The sequence below is a fragment of the Mytilus californianus genome, unplaced genomic scaffold (genome assembly GCF_021869535.1).
Source record: "Mytilus californianus isolate M0D057914Y unplaced genomic scaffold, xbMytCali1.0.p SCAF_12, whole genome shotgun sequence".
NCBI classification, from domain to species: domain Eukaryota; kingdom Metazoa; phylum Mollusca; class Bivalvia; order Mytilida; family Mytilidae; genus Mytilus; species Mytilus californianus.
The window spans coordinates 28032379-28050213 of NW_026262604.1; the positions used below are offsets into that span (position 1 = coordinate 28032379).

Below are 17835 nucleotides of genomic sequence, written 5' to 3' on the forward strand. Positions count from 1 at the left end.
ACAGACCCTTTACCATTCACGGTATTGGTGTGACGTCCACCACACTTGGTGAATGGAAATTCATTATCAAAGGTAATAATCTAAGTATTAAAATAAACTTTATCTAAAATATTGGATTAAAAATAAAATTTCTAAAAACTATTTTTTCAGTTCTGCTTGGTTTTTACGTAGTTTTTAGATATCCTTTAATGAAACTTCTCTGTTTCAACAACATTGAGGCCTTTGATTTTACAGCGTTTAAGACTTAATTAGGCCAAAAAGAAATTAGGTCAAAGACGTAATGAATACGCAACCAGTAAAAACCCAACAAGGTTTTTCATGGGTGCTTATCTTTCGTAAACCAAGGAAATATTTACCAAATTTGGAATGCATTATCTATCAGATTGGCCAATTTCAACACAACAATTTGAAATCAGAAAAAAAAAAAAAAACAAATGTTAAATTGTTCAGCGAAAGTTAAATGCATAGTTACAATAATTATGTTGCTCTTTTCAGAGTGACATTATTTTGTATTTTGTTTTAAAGTTGTATTTTGATTTTAACTTTTGAATACAATCTACCATATGAAACAAATGATAAAGAAAAAAACACTAGCTCTGAATGGACTAATAAGAAATGAGGAAAAATGATTATAGCCCGATTTTACAAATGACAGAACGGACAAAATCTGATATTATTTTAATTTTATATAATATATAGAAAAAAAGGAAATTCGGTCTTTACCATTATAAGCATTTGAATTCTTATAAATGCGAATTTAAGGTGGTACCTAACACTACAGGGAGATAACTCTGTAAAAATCAGCGAAACGTTTTAATCACGTTGTATTGTTAAGGAAATATTAAGCTTCTCAATGATCAAAATTAGTGTTTGTCAAACTGCTATATAACCAATGAAATTTTTAAAGTGGTTGGTTCAAATTTTTTGAAATTTTTATATTTTTGTCAAAGGGTCAAAGTAAAAATTTTGTCAAAATTTTAAGAAAATTAAACGGGCCAAATTAATATTAGTCAAGGTGTTGGGTACCACCTTAAAAGGCTGCTGCGCACGTTTATTGTATATACAGAATCACATGTTTAATTTGCGCTCGTTTTAGAAAATTGTTTTTAGTTGGGGTGATGCATGTTAATAATAATACCGTTCCTTAATATGCTTAATGTAACATACAATTTGTATCACTGTCCCTTCGTTTGATGTAACATCTAAATAGAGTCTAAAATGTTTTGAATTGATGAAAAAATGCATGAAATAAGTGTAGTACCTGCTTTTTTTCTTAAATAACTATATTAGTATATGTATACACCTTTCAGCCAATCCTACAGGGTATTACTGCAGAATGTATCATACTTATGCAACAGGATATCTTACATCAGTAACAACACAGAAGACCAGAACATTTTGCGCTATAGAATGTCAAAAGTCTAATGACTGCCTTGGATTCAATTACCGGTATGAAGGCATTATGAACTGTGAACTTGTTGAGGGTGGACAACTAGTTATAAAAGATGATGATTACGAATGGCATTTTTACTCAAAATGTTTACAAGACAAAGATGGCTGCATTTCATGTAATGTCAATTAAGCGTTCAAATCACAAATATAAATTTCTTGCGCGCTGCGCATTTGAAGCACTTTCAAAAAACAAATATCAGAGCATGCGTTTAGCAAAATAGTTTATTGAGATTTTGAGATTGGGAACAGCAACACATGCGCTGTTCCTTTTGCTTTTAATTTTGACAAATGCGAGTAGAGACTTTGTGTCATGAATTAATGTGATATCATGAACATTTAGTTTGTAATATTATATGACATGTTTTTCAAAAAAAGTATGTTAAAGCTTGTAAGACTTACGACAGTTAAGTATGTTACCGTACACTAAATATCCAATTATGTTACGGGTTTTTTTTAATAATTTTATGTGTTTATGTGTTGTTCTTGTTTTTGATAAAATGCCCTTTGACTGATCATATCTACAATTATTACATCGATTATCTTCAATATAAAAAGGAGATGTTGTATGATTGCAAAAAAAAGATAACTATCAGACCAGACCAAAGATCACGGATGTAAAAAATCACAACTCAACGTGCGGTATTTGACAATGAGCGCAACCCATACTGTACAGTATGATGTAACGGTCCCCGGTATAACAAAATGTAAAATCATGCAGAGAAGAAAACCGACGGTCCGAGTGTTATTACAACAAAACAGCTTTATCATCTAATGACATACTTAAAGGAGAGTAAGAATAGAATAAACAAATCACGTGACAAATATCATTTCTGTTGTACAAATATTACAGGTATTCTTCCATATATGTTAATATTGAATCATTTCAACGTAATCAACAACCATGGCAGCATTATCACCCTGCCATGAACTTTGCCATTGGTTTCGGTGCTCCCAAAAATCTCTTTTTGGTTGGCGAGACGAGTCTGTCCATGGGCGTTGATAAGCATACTGATAGTCTTTTTTAAACCAATTGCCTCCCACAGCGACATTAAGTATTAGCTGAAACTAAGAAATAAAATAGCATCGATTGATATGCATTTTTTATTAAACAATTATTACTGAAAAAATTAGATTATATAGGTTAGGTGAAATACAATTACACATTGTAAATATAATACAGGAGGGTGTTGTGTGATTGCCAATGAACCATATATCAGAAAATGTCCAAATGTCGTGCATATAATAAACTAGAAGGTCACTATACGGTCTTCGACCAGGAGAACAAGCCATACCGTATATATAGTCAGCTACAAAAGGCCCTCATATGAAATGATGTGAAAAAAAAAACATCATGAGGTATGACAAAAAAAAACAATAAAAATCAGCACCAACAACAACCACAGGCAAATATAGAATGCAGTAGGTTTAAAAATTTCATTTTTCTGAGCGTTCAACCCTGCACCTCACATTGGATAGTGGTGTTACAAACAAGCTGTAAACATAATACGGAAATGACAACTTATTTATGGCCGTAGTTATTAAGTCATGCCTTATATAACTGCTTTACTGTAATCGTTTTTAAGTGTGAAATTCGAGTTCCAGGTATGCTATTTCTATATTTTCAATTCTATCACATTTGGCTATTGTATAGGTCTGTTTCCCTCAAATCCGTATTTGTTTTCATTCGGCACTACTGGTGTGTATTATGTAGGAAAAAACGAATGTCTGGCGTTCAATATTATTAGCCTAGTTTCATGTAAAATTGTACAACCACTTGACCGATGCCAATTCTGGCGGACGTTTTGTCACCTGGAGTTTCATCCGCCAAATAGAATAAACATACACTATCATTGTAACGGTCACTTTCTGACAATTGTCTGTTTATGAAACACTTAGGTTTTTCTACTCCCAAGACATAGATTGCTTTAGTTGTATCAATCTTCTGATATCTCCCTGGTTTGTCCGCTTCCGCCGAGTGGCCCAGTGCTTCTCTCCGAGTACTTCGGCTTCCTCCACCACAATAACAGACTTCCCGGTGTCCTAGCACTCCCTTTGTGTTGGGTGGGGATTGATCGTCCTTGTAAAAATAATTGTCGTATAAATATACGTTAGTGACACATCTCCATTAATCCCAATAGGGAGTGTACATGGATGCCACTGTTCCCTCGCAGCTTTCGAGGGGTTCTTCGGATAACGGAGGCATTTACCAGTACATACATACATACATGTATAAAGCCCTATTGTTTGGATTGTTTGGTTTTCGTTGAACTTCTACTCTGATTTGGCCTTCCCACTGTTATGATTTGATGGGTCTCATGTAGACAAAACGCGTCTGCGTAACAAATTAAGCGTTTTCATTGCTTTGAGTCAATGTGATGAGATAATTATCAACTTAAGACCAACTGACATATCAAGCAACTACAGGTCACCGTATTGCAATACCATGAACAATGAACAAAAAACAACTTTATAGTAAGCTATAAAACGCCCGACATGAAAAAATGTAAAATATTTAACACAAGAAAATTAACGGCCTGATCAATGCACATAACAATAAAAGAAACAAATATAAAGTAGCAAGCAACCAACGACAACTACTGTAATACAGGCTCCTGAATTGGGGCAGGCACATGCATAATATAGCGGGGTTAATAATGTCTGCGAGCCCTCAACCCTCAACTTAACCCGGGACAGCAATGGTACATCACAACATAAAAATAAACTGTAATAAACAGCTGCGCCATGAGCGCATGATACGCCCGTCGTCTTGTGTGTGAATTTTTATGCAATAAGCATAAATAGTTTCTGACATACGGCGTGACATGCGAAAACCCCCTTTTTTTTTAACAAAAAACTCAATATCTCTAAAATAAAATTTTGAATCAAAACCAAAAAGTATACAGATCTTTAGATTAATATAACTAAGAAGTGTGTAAAATTTTAAACAATAATCATAAATCGTTTTTGAGAGACGGCGCGACATGTGAAAACCCCCCCTTTAAAAAAAAAAATCAGTATCTCAAAAATAAAATTTTGAATCAAAACCAAAAAGTATACAGATCTTAAGATTAATATAACTAAGAAGTGTGTGAAATTTTAAGCAATAATCATAAATCGTTTTGAGATACGGCGCGACATGTGAAAAACCCCTCCCCCTGTTTTTACAAAATACTCAATAACTCAAAAATAAAATTTTGAATCATCACCAAAAAGTATACAGATCTTAAGGTTAATATAACTAAGAAGTGTGTAAAGTTTTAAGCAATAATCATAAATTGTTTTTGAGATACGGCGCGACATGTGAAAAAAAAACACGTAACTCAAAAAGCTTTGATCTTATTTTCACCAAAAAGTATACAGATCGTTTGACCATCATAAGAAACAACTATGTTAAGTTTCATGAAATTTTTATGTCATTCTCAAGTTACGGTGCGACATGTTTACGCCGGACAGACAGACGGACAGACAGACAGACGGACAGACAGACGGACGGACAGACAGACGGACAGACAGACGGACGGACGCCGGACATTTGTATACCATAATACGTCCCGTCAAAAATTTGACGGGCGTATAAAAACCATTTGAAAAGGCTCGACCTATATGAGATCGACATATATCACACTTACATATTGATCAAACGGAGCATCGCGACCGCCATGTTTCCAGATGTTGTCACCAGAAAAACCTCCATATGACCAATAACTATTACTAGGTGTGTCAGCCTTCAATATAATTTCATTGTCAACATAGGTGCTAGAATAGATAAGGAAACAAGCATAAGTTTATTCATTTATACACGTAGTCATTTTGCATTCATAACGACTTTTTTCCCACATCATGCATGCCTCTAATTACATAAAATATTTCAAAATGTTTACCCCAGATGAATTAGGCTATACCTTTTTGTATCTCTTTTTCATTGAGCTTCACACGTTTCTATGTATTTATAAAGCTTTTACTTTCATATGATTGAGTTTCACGTTCTTGATGAAGGTTAATCCAGAAAAACGCTTCGGACGCACGAAATGTTTAGTATTTTTTTTTTTATTTTTTTTTTACTTTACATAGACATTTCTTTTGTTAATGTATTTACGATCTCTTCCTTATTATTTATTGTGCATGTTGGAACATTTATCTTACTTCATAAACAGGCGCATGTACACTAAGTGCAAATTTACATTTTACTTATTTTGTTATAAAATTGAGTCGCAGAAAAGTACATGAGACAATTAAACGCAAATTAAGGCAACAGAAGTTTATCGATTTTCAAACAGATAAGAATCAAGTAACTGTTTCCTACGAAAGCCTATTAGGGTCACAAAAAAAAATGTATCTCGTAATTACGCGATAATTATCTCGTTATTACGAGATAATCATTGTTTTATCTCGTAATTACGAGATAACTATCACGTGATTACGAGAAAATCATTTTTTTATCTCGTAATTACGAGATAATTATTGCGTAATTACGAGAAAACTATCGCGTAATTACGAGATAAGAAGTTTTTTTATCTCGTAATTACGTGATAAAAATTCATTTGGCCAAGTAGATTAAGAGGAGAAAGATTTTTGTAAAAGATTAAAAAATTTTACTTAATTGCAGAAATGACTTTAAAGGGCAATAACTCCATAAGGGGTCAATTGACAATTTTGGTCATTTGACTTTTTTGTAGATCTTACTTGGCTAAACATTTTTGCTGCTACAGTTTATATCTTTCTATTATAATATTCAAGATAATAACCAAAAACTGAAAAATAATCATTAAAATTACCAATTCAGGGGCAGCATCCCAACAACGGGAAGTCTGATTCGTCTGAAAATTTTTACCCTGTCATATATGCTCTAAATGCTTTAGTTTCAGAGATACAAACCATAAACTACATTTTACTCCCCCCCCCCCCCCCCCCATGTTCTATTTTTAGCCATGGTGGCTATCTTGGTTGGTGGGCGGGGTCTTTGGATACATTTTTTTTTAAACTAGAAACCCTAAGGATGATTAAGGCCAAGTTTGGTTCAATTTGGCCAAGTGGTTTCAGAGGAGAAGATTTTTGTAAAAGTTAACAGACGACGACGGACGACGGACGCCATGTGATGGGAAAAGATCACTTGACCCTTTGGGTCAGTTGAGCTTATAAAAACGAGCGTTTTATCAGGTGCCCGGAAGGGTAATCATGATCTGTATAAATCTATATATATATATATATATATATATATGTAATTTTATCTCGTAATTACCAGATAGTTTTCTCGTAATTACGAGATAATTTTCTCGTAATTTCGCGATAGTTATCTCGTAATTACGCGATAATTATCTCGTAATTACGCGATAGTTTTCTCGTAATTACGAGATATTTATCTCGTAATTACGAGATAAATATTATTTTTTTTGTGACCCTAATAGGCTTTCTTAGTTTCCTCATCTGATATAATAAGACCATATTAACAATATACAGATTTGTTCTTACATTGTGATGTAAGCATTAGTGACGAAAAAAGGAGCATAAGAGCTCTAAGTAGTTTAATACTGTATCACTAGATTGACAACACCGAGTTTAAACCCCGCACGTGGTAGGTGCGTTCATCTCCAATCTTAATTGACTAGGCTTTCCAGTTTTCCAACGACTTCCTCTGCCAATAAAAAGTGACCGCCACGAAATAGCTAGTAGTGCTCAAAGTGGCATTTAACACCAATCAATAAGTTAACTAATACCAAAAAAAGGGTTCACGTTTGTCAATGATATATGAAACCGGATATAATCAATATATATGACACCGAATACTACTGAATCAAATATAAATGAAAGTGATTATAATACAGTAAAAGCATGTAAACACAAAACATGTTTAACCCTGCCGCATGTTTGCGCCTGTCCCAAGTCAGGAGCCTCTGGCCTTTGTTAGTCTTGTATGTTTTTTAATTTTAGTTCATTTATATGTTTTGGAGTTTAGTGTGACGTCCATTTTCACTGAACTAGCACACAATTTTATTTAGGGGCCAGCTGGGGACCACCTCCGGGTGCGGGATTTTCTCGCTGCATTGAAGACACATTGGTGGCCTTCGGCTGTTGTCTGCTCTTTGGTCGGGTTGTTGTCTCTTTGACATATTCCCCATTTCCATTCTCAATTTTATTATAATTGTTAAACACCAGTAAGAAAGGGAAAAAGTTCATTGTCTTAACGAATCGAGTAAGGTAAACAGCTAAGTTGTAATGTAAACATGTTTTTTCTATAGCGGTCCGCATACGCGTAGAAGGTCGACCAGGCTGAATGGTTGGACATTTTTTCTTTCACTGGTAAATAGTGATTTGAATAGTGGTAAAATGTTTGCCTTACAATTGTAAGTTTTGTCAACGTGCCGAATTTATCATTTTAAATAAAACACAGCTGACATCTCCATTCCCATAGTAACACATTCTAAAGGAATTTAGTATATATGTTCATTCCGCACAGCCAAACGTACCACTTACAGAGATAGAAAGGCAAACACATGGACCAAAATCTATACACCCGGGGCTTTTTAAATACTACAAATTGTTTGGAATTTAAAGTTTTGCTACTTCATCATAACTTGAGATTAATAAAAAAGCTTAAATTGTTAATGTCAACATAATGAAGGCTTTGAAACCGTAAGCAAGGACATACAGTGTTAATAAGTGATATACAGAGACAGTATACCTTTAACTGAAATAAAAAAGGCCGAGAAAATTTCATTCCGGAACCATGATATCTAAAAACATAGGTCTAGTATATGGCAAGCCGTTTTACTATTTATTCTAACTTCATATGAAATATCTTATATATTATATGGGATATCTTGAAGTTAGAATAAATAGTAAAAACGGGTGGCCATACTAATATGTAATAAGTACGATAAACAGGATTTACTATTTTAGCTGCGTAAATTGAGAAGGACTCTGTGGAATGTACCATGAATTTGTGTACATCTGTTATTGCATCGCTTGCTTTGGCTGATTTGAGTAGTACAAATGTTAAGTACTTACTACAAATGGTCAGCTGTCCACTCTAGAGTATATACATGGAAATCATCATGCCAGTCACCACTAGATTTTCGTCTGAAATAAAATAAAAACAAGGTTCTTGTTTTTTTTTTCTTTTCGAGGAGGGGAGGGGGGGGGGAGGGGGGGGGGGTGAGTTTTAAACTTCTTTTCGGTTTGTATTATGAAAAGTCTCGTTTTTTGTTTTTTTTTTTTTTTAAGAAAATATGTTCATTGAATTCTCATTGTCGTTTAAAAAGAAAACACCAATTCAATACTAATTCAAAACACTCTATATACACATTATCAATGTCTACTTTGAATTGAGATTTTCAAATTCAGTGTACCAATAAAAATGCTGTTACGATCTATGTTACACTATTTTATTATTGAAGTACTCTTCATCCTTTTCTTGTTAACCTAGAACAAAAGTAAAATAACAAAAATACCGAACTTAAAAGAAAATTCGAAACTGAAAGTCCCTTATCAAAAGGCAAAATCAAAAGTTCAAGCACATCAAACGAATAGAAACAACTGTCGTATTCCCGACCTGGTACAGACATTTTCTTACGTAGAAAATGGTGAATTAAACCGGCATATGGTGAATAGTTGTGTCATAGACCATCATACAACATCTCCTTATTTTTATATCATGTTACATCTTGTTCACAAATCCACATTAAAGCTTGTCAAGTCAAAATCATTTCAAGTGACAGCTGCATGACAAGAAATAAAGAGATACAAAACAAATATAACCTACTTCATAAAACACGTCAATCATCCAAATACTCATTTACAAAAAAGTACCTCTAAGGTGTTGCCCAGAGCCTTTTTATATTATAATAGATATAAGAAGATGTGGTATGAGTGCCAATGAGACAACTCTCCATCCAAGTCAACATTTATAAAAGTAAACCATTATAGGTCACAGTACGGTCTTCAACACGGAGCCTTGGCTCACACCTAACAGTAAGCTATAAAGGGCCCCAAAAAATTACTAGTGTAAAACCATTCAAACGGGAAAACCAACGGTCTAATTTATATAAAAAACGAGAAACATGTTGAAGAGTATCTGTGTACCCTTCATGATAAAACATCCGGTTTATGGTTTGGATTCGTGTTGCCTAGTCTTTAGTTTTCCTTGTGGTGTTTTGAAGACTACTGCTTGTCTTTTTCCCTGTTTTTCATTTATTTTTACAATAGTTTCGTCGGTTTGAAACAGCCTATACAGTGACACATGCTTATATGATGAAACATATAACTTTGTCAATAAGACCAAATCCCAAATACATAAATACACACAATTACACACACCATGCACACAAAGTAATAGATGGAAAATTGACAGAAGAATGGTTATTCTAATTGGAATACATATTAGGTTATCTAGAGGTATAGGGGGAGGGTGAGATCTCACAAAACATGCTTAAACCCCCGTATTTTTACGCCTGCCCCAAGTCAGGAACCTCTCGCCTTTGTTAGTCTTGCATGCCCGCCTCCGGGTGCGAGATTTTCACGCTGTGTGGAAGACCCATAGGTGGTCTTGAGCTGTTTTCTGCTCTTTGGCCGGGTTGTTGTCTCTTTGAAACATTCCCCGTTTCTATTCTCAATTTTACCTGTAAAAACTCCTGATAGTGCCCATATAACTTTAGAAAGGGATGACTTTAAATTAATCACTTGGAATCCTGGTTCAATATCTTTCTTGTATATTAAAGCAGCAGCTCTCTATCAAGGAAATCATGATAGCAACGACAAGCTCTGGAATATCCTCTGTATTGCAAGATATAAACTATATATGCAGGCGCTGTTGAAATGTTGCTTCATTGAAATGGAAAGTTCACAATTTGGAAGCTGAAAGCCACTTTTTTGTCATAAAGTTTTTTTTTTCTCAACCGACCTTAATTGTAAATTTCCTTATGTTTGGGCAAGCCTCAGTATTTGCCTATCTAGAAAAAATATTGTACAAGTAAACAAAATTAAAAACCTGTACAGCCCAGTAAACAAAAGGATGACCATTACAAACAAGGAAACAAACAATGGCACATAATTTATAGTTGCTCAAATCCTTTTCATATCTTTTCGTTAGTTAGTTGTCTTATTTAAAAAAAAACCCATACAATTTCTTTTCATAAAAAAAACTCCACTAAATTACAGTTTTCAATATACGGAAAGTCCTTCTAAAGGTTATAAAAACAATTTAAATTATATAAAACAAATGTGGTTAACTTACTTAAATACCTGAGTTTTGTAAAATTGACTTGTATCTCCATATGGCCCCCAATCTAGTTTGGACATTACTTCATTAACTCCATGATTAACGCCGCCACCCATGACAACAGCGTTACCTGTATATATTAGAAAATATATAATAATAATATATATATATTAAATGTAGAGTAACAAAAGACATGCCATATTTTAAGATAGGCTTTGCACAATGTTTAAGAATTGTTGGTGTGTAACGCTCTCCAAGTTCGTATAAGTTATGGCCTGTCAACTGTTTTGATTCAAATTCAAAGATGACATAAATAAAGATCCCCATCCAGACCCTCATACATACTACTGTATGGGAGCGACATCGGATATTGGTACCAGCAGAAGTTGAGAGAGATTATAAAATTTTGTAAGAAATCCAATTGGTTATGCAATTGTAATTATTGCATGCGTCTTGGGATTTGTACAATGATATGTTTGGAATTGACCTGATCTCCAAATCATTTAGGAATGGTAGACATCAGCGTAAATAAAATCTCAGATGAAAAACTTGCATCTAGTACCAGAAGAAAGAGGTCTCGATTACTTCCGATCAAGAAAATTAGCCGGTTTAATGTTTCTAAAGATTTGATATTTCTTCTTATCATATACTTAGAGTAAATAACTTCTAATTTTTACAGTATGATAATAGCATTAAGGTGGCTCGGGTGTCTTCCTCCATCTTGGATTTTGAAGTAGCAGATAACAGTTGGTCTAGATCTTTAATGAAATGTGCAAATTGTGAGAGTAGTATGTAATTCATGTGTGAGACTTTTTATGTAAATATGGAAAATTATGTGTTTTATCATATTTACGGTTGTAATTATTAAAAAAACACCATATTTGTGTTTGATTTTTTTTTTTTTCAACTTTGCCAAATAAGGGGAGATAACTCAGATAGTAGGGGAGATTAAGTAATTTTATAATAGAAAGTGTTGTGAATTTACCTATTTTAATATGTAGCAAGAAAACAAGTTCGGTGACCCCATTTTTTTCTTTTTCTTATCTGATAGCATGATATAAGAGCTATCTTCTCACATTTTATCTTAAAATTCTATCAAGTAGTTTTCTTTTTATCACACAAAATTGGATTTTCCATGCATAATCTATACAAAATCTGACAATTTTGCACAACCTGCAGCGTGAAAAAAAGTTCGGTGACCCATACTTTTTATTCTATTTTTGAAAAAAGCATGATAAAAACTTCATTTTGACAAATTATTAAAAATTCTATCAGTTTTGATTAAGACGCCCCAGCCACCTTAAATTTACGTGAACTCCATATTTTCAAAAATGGTGCTAAGCGGGCTGATATGAAAAATTGCTTCCGGCTATTATTGCATGCCTTTGTTATCGCATGGCATTCCAACTTGACGTTACTCGGCAATTTCCGGAAAATACACATCAATGGCACGTTTTCAGTGAAAAAACATAACAAAGTAGGGTACAAAACAAATATTAGGAAATAGGAAAATTTATTATGTAAAATGCAAAACAAATGATACAATAAATGCATTTTTCAAAGTTACTTTACGATTGTTGACTTTTCGGCTCTTGGGATGATATTTAACTTTGGGCTGATAATACACCTAATATGAAAATTGCCATGTAATAATCTGATACTATTATTCAATAATGTTGAAAAATACACAAGACCATAATTTTCATAAGACCTTAAAGTTTAGTAAATTACAAAATCAAAGTTTCGAAATTGCTTTATCTACAAGAGCACTGTCATGTGTTCATTCCTTTTTTCCGTTTGGTAATAAGACCAATAATTGTTGTCGGGGCCTCGTTGGCCGAGTGGTCTAAATAGTATATCTATAACAATCGTTAGCCTGTCAATACTGAGGTTTTAAGTTCGAACCCTGCACGTGGCAGATATTTTAGACTCCGATCTCAATCGACTATGATTGTCAGTTTTCCTGCCGAAGACCCGTGATTCTCTCTTGGCTCCCCGGTTGCTTCCGCCGATAAAAAAACTCGCCGCCACGATATAGCCAACTGTGTTGATTGTGGCGTTTCACACTAACAATTGATCAATCAATTAGTGTTGTAAACTTACAAAAATGGTATGCTTTATTGTAATATTGATAAAATCAAAAATGATTTCTAGAGAAGAAATTTACATGTAAGGTTTACATCTGATCGTGACTTTCTGTGGTTTTTTTTTAAACATGGTGTTATTAATGTGTTTACTACTGAAGCAATAAAAAAAATCACAAAATAAATGTATAGAAAATATGAAATATCTTATTCCAAGTTCACCTCTAGATTCCATGATATCCATAGCACCAGACTGAGGCCAGCCACCATACTTTTTATCACGTGGCAATGTCCAGATTGCTGAAATTTAAAATGAACCTACATATTTCTGTCTTCCATGTTCACTGCATACCAAGTTGTGGGATTCAGAATCTATGCAGGCCACAGAGAACTATCTAACGGCCGCGAACTTCCGTAATATTTCGATTCGGCGGTTGTCCATCAAACTTAAACTTGTTATATTGTAAATGTGCATTAAACTATGATATATGACACGCTTAATTCTGTTGTCAGAATCATTCGTAACCAAAGTTCGTGACCTAATGTCATTTCTCGAAAATGCGACTTGAGTACCTTGTGGTATGTTAAGGTATACAAGTATATTTTTTTTTCAAAGACAAAGTGCCTGTGGTTTGGGGCATATGTTGTTCAATGTTGTATTTCTAAGGTACAGATTGTAGCTGGCATTACTTATTTTAACCTATGAAATTTTAGTGAATAATCAATTTGGCAATTACCGATTTGAGTCTTTTATATCACACTTTTGACATAAATTGCTTCCCATTGTCAATCGTAGGCTGGTACTATACCGGACACAATTGGCTTCTGCCCACTCAAAGCATGATAAGTTAAAAGTGACATATCGGCGTTTTAAATAATTTTTAGTGAAAAATAACTATTGGTATCAAAAGTGTTTAGCTTAACAAAAAGTTAAATGATTTGATAAATATAAAGGTTACACACATTATGCAGATCCATTGGCTCTCTCCGTTAGTTCTCCGTTGTCGATCAGAATTTATGTCCCTCCTAAGGAAGACAATTAAAAAGTCGATCTCTTATTACAGGGTCAATGACGGGAATTGGCAAATATACTTTTCGAATGTACATACCAAAATCGAAACCTCACGCTTTAATTATATACCTGGCCATGTCCAATCAGCTTTTGGAAGCTTTGCCCTGACATTGATTCGTCCGTATTTGATGGCCGCTTTAGTAGTTATATATCCTGACATAACAGGTGGTAGAATATCCTGACCGCCATGTTTGTTACATCCGCTGTTACTCGCTTGTGTACAATACCCCCATAGTCCTGTTAAGACAAATGAAGTTTTACATTTTGTAACAACATATATATAAATTATCCACATTGGTGTATGCTGAATAGTTTAAATTCAGTTTGTAAATTTTATTAAAACAATCATTTAAGATGAATACATGTACATATAATTTGAAAATTAGAAAAAATTATGTTTAAATTCAAGTGGCTATTTGCAATAGTAAGTATATAAAGCAACTGTCTTAAACATCATTCCTAAGTTTTATTTTTTTAAAGGCAATATTTTTTTTTCTTTGATGACTGCAGAAGTAAACTGCGCATCAATAAACCGATTTCAGAGTATACCATAAAATACGGACAAAACAACCAACCAAAGAAAGATCGAACAGATTGGAAAATTTTCAAATACGACAGAAATTACATATTATAAAACATTTTAGAAATGAAAGAAATTATTTGAAAAGAAAAACAAAACAACAAACTTAAAGAAATAACCTGAAAAGAACAGCTGAAAAATAACATACCATTCAGATCCATTTGTCCATGGTACAGCTTCCCTTCGTCAAAATCAGGATGATTCACTGTCAACGTCTGATAAATATGTAAAAAGCGCAAACAATGAAAATGAGACTAATTTCTTTTTACATTGTAAAATTAACAGTCTTATTAGAAAGTGTATTTTGATTTTTTATAAATAAGAAATATACAATTTATAGATTTAACTGATCTAGATAAAATCAAATACATGTATATCTTCAACCCTAAATCATAAATTCAGGCAAATAAGCCTGGTTTCTTTTTAAAAGTGAATATAAGTGAGGACAGGGGACTCTTGAATTATTTACCCAAGGTCGTGTTACAGTAGAATGTCACAGATTTTGGTGCATACAACTTTGGCTTGTTGTACTTACATGTATATATATATTTCCGTATTAATGATGTGAAATAATAATAGGGTCACTTATTGATCTTTTTACAGCTTATGATGTGGTGTGTGTCACTAAATATTTATTTAATATACTAAGTATATTGTTTTGTAACAACTAACAGGCATACTCCTTATTTGGTAGGTTTTTTTTCTTTCAAGAAATTGCTCTCACTGACTTTAAGCCATCATCTCCGTATGTCATGACAATTTTACTGTACACTTACAGGTTTAATGTACAAATGGCCATTCTTTGTGAATAGATTTGCCTGTCCGGGAGTATAAACCTGTAGCTCGTTGTTCTGTAACAAATAAAAAAAAATTTTTTGGTTATTTAAAGCTACTTTCAATCAATGACATAGTTTTCAAATGTATTCATTCTCTTCTAGCTCCCTTACTGTTTGTATTAAAAGGGTTGTTTGTTCTAATTATATTCAAACGAAAAAAGGTATGTATGTTTGAATTATCAATTGAGCTAATATTGTAATTAAAAGTTAATATTTTTTGTTGGATTTTACGCATTCAAATTAAATTTAAAGCTTATCATCTATATTAATGTACACTTTTAACCTTACACTATATTTAAGAGTTTTTTTTTTATCATTTCCACAATGCATAACACATTCGACTTGATTTAAAAAAATAAGGAGATGTGGTATGATTGCTAATGAGACAAATATCCACCAAATTTCAAATAAAGTGAATGTACACTGACTGAACCGGATCTATAGTCCCGCGCGAGAGGTCATGACTTAAAATCCTGGCTTTTTCAACGGAAATATCCTCAAAATTTATATTTTCTGCATCTATCAGCACCCCACATTGAGGAGTGAGAGCAAAGACAGTTTAGCTAGGAATCTGCATAAAACATAGGAAAATATGTCTTTCTGAGGGCCATTACGTTGAGAGCTTTAAAACCAGAATCTCGACTCGTCCTAAGATCGCGTACTCATAATTCTTTAACATATTGCCCTGGATATGCATGTAATAGTTCTTGCTGGACGTTAATCCCATGTCACTCAATCAATTCAATCATACTATCCGTTTAATCTATAAGGGCTGAAAAGTTGAAGTTTTATTCTGTTATATGTTGAATTGCCGTGTTTATATCAAAATTAATACTGAAACAATTGCCTTTATGTCATTTTATTTTTTATCATAAAATATGTCAGAAGGTGACAAGTCTGTCGTCGTTTCAGATCCGATACCTTGGGTAGAATATGATGACATTGTGCTTTTGAACGTCATACCCAGAATGCAAGATTTTAACATTTGTTTATTTACATCGTTTAAGCAATGCAATTCTGCTAATGTGTATTTAAATCGTTAAAAAAATGCTAATAGCCTTTTTATTAAAAAACATTTTTTTAAATCAATCAAGTTCGTTTATCGATGCTTGTCATCGTATTTGATTATGAGTTTGTTTCCCTTTCATTATTCCTTTTTATGAGAATTACATTACATTATGTATTCAGTAACTATGTTCAAGCATTGTTATTCAGAGCATAGTTCTTTAAGCCACGGTTGTTTTACAACAGATATTCAAAAAGCATTCAACACAAGGCATATAGAAAATCTATGTTATTGGAGTAAGCAAAATATCCTTACCCCTCCTCCCCAAGCAGTGCAAGCCACTTGATAGTTGTTGGCATTCCAACTGTTAAAGTCATCTCTAAATGCTGTCACAGATCTGATAGTCTTTGGTGGTACAATGGCTCCTGAAGTGTACATGATGGGTATCTTTTAAAATTAAATGAACATTTATTTTAAAATACAAATTTACTAGCATACAAACCTTAAGGTTGTTTAATATAAATAAACATGATAAATGTTGTACATGCTAAAATACATAGTCTTATTACTATTGATTTATTTCATCTTTTAAGAAGAAGTAAAGTGTTTTCTAAAATTACAAACAGCTGATCATGACAACAGCATGCATAAAATAACATTTTTTTTAGTAATCTACATTTGTATAAATAAATTCATGTGTGTGAAAACCGATTACAAATTATTCATATTGGTCAGAAGTTATCATTTACTTGTACAACGACTTGGATAGACTGTTCGTTACACGTTGAATGACCAAAAAAGTAAATAATACAATAAATGAGTATGTTGTGCAAAGTGCGTGTGTCGATCAGTTGGGAGGGAAATAAACTCTTCATAGATACCAGGATAAAACTTTTGTACGGCAGACGAGGGTTCTGTCTACAAACGACGCTCGATTCTAAAAAAGTTTAAAAGGCTCATTAAAGGTCAAGGTTGTAGAGCATTGAGGACCAAAAATTCCGAAAGGTTTTGTATAGCTAAGGTAATATATTCCTGGGATAGAAAATCCTTAGTATTTCGGAGGCGGGTTACACGTGGCGGAACAGATTTGCACATGCAGTTGGTAAGTAGTAGTAACAACACGGGAGGAAAAAGTACACACACTGATCTGATTGATTGGTTGATTAATGGTTGTTAGCTTTACGTTGAGTTGCAAATATTTCATACATGTTCAGGCCGGTAACAAATTAACAATATTAAGTAAAATAGGTCGGGGTCGAGAGGGATGATGGGCGGAAACTTCGAGTACAATTAGAAGATAAGGGTACATACATTTTGCCTTTGAACAGGACACTTATGGACCCCTCAAGGAGTTGTTACAACGGCTCTTAGCGTGTAGCGATATTGGGACTCTATACAAGTTATCGGATTGAACATTCACATTTTTACAGGCCGTGGCTGAAAATTTACACATTCTGCACAGCCAAACGGACACCCCTCTTTCTTGTGGGTTTCACTGTCGGTCGGGAGAAGTGATGACCATATTTTCATACTCCAGTGATACGGGTTTTTACATAGAAACGGGGAAAGGTTTCAACATATTTTTCGATTT

General features: G+C 33.5%; 1 protein-coding gene across 1 annotated transcript; it reads right to left on the bottom strand.

Moving 5' to 3' along the window:
• Window positions 1-2319: 2319 nt before the first annotated feature.
• LOC127722377 (beta-1,3-glucan-binding protein-like) lies at window positions 2320-16682 on the bottom strand. The gene is made up of 6 exons (XM_052229256.1): window positions 16560-16682; window positions 15179-15253; window positions 14551-14617; window positions 13892-14059; window positions 12973-13050; window positions 2320-2486 (listed from the first exon to the last, which is right to left on the bottom strand). Exons 1-6 carry the CDS (start codon window positions 16680-16682, stop codon window positions 2320-2322), a joined length of 678 nt encoding a protein of 225 aa, XP_052085216.1.
• Window positions 16683-17835: the final 1153 nt, after the last annotated feature.

Excerpts from the sequence above, each read along its gene's own strand:
- LOC127722377 (XM_052229256.1), bottom strand. The coding sequence starts at position 16,682 with ATGTACACTTCAGGAGCCATTGTACCACCAAAGACTATCAGATCTGTG. Across the intron at positions 15,254-16,559 it reads GCACTGCTTGGGGAGGAGGG|AACAACGAGCTACAGGTTTA; the intron begins GTAAGGATATTT and ends TATTTGTTACAG. Across the intron at positions 14,060-14,550 it reads TGGACAAATGGATCTGAATG|GACTATGGGGGTATTGTACA; the intron begins GTATGTTATTTT and ends TTGTCTTAACAG.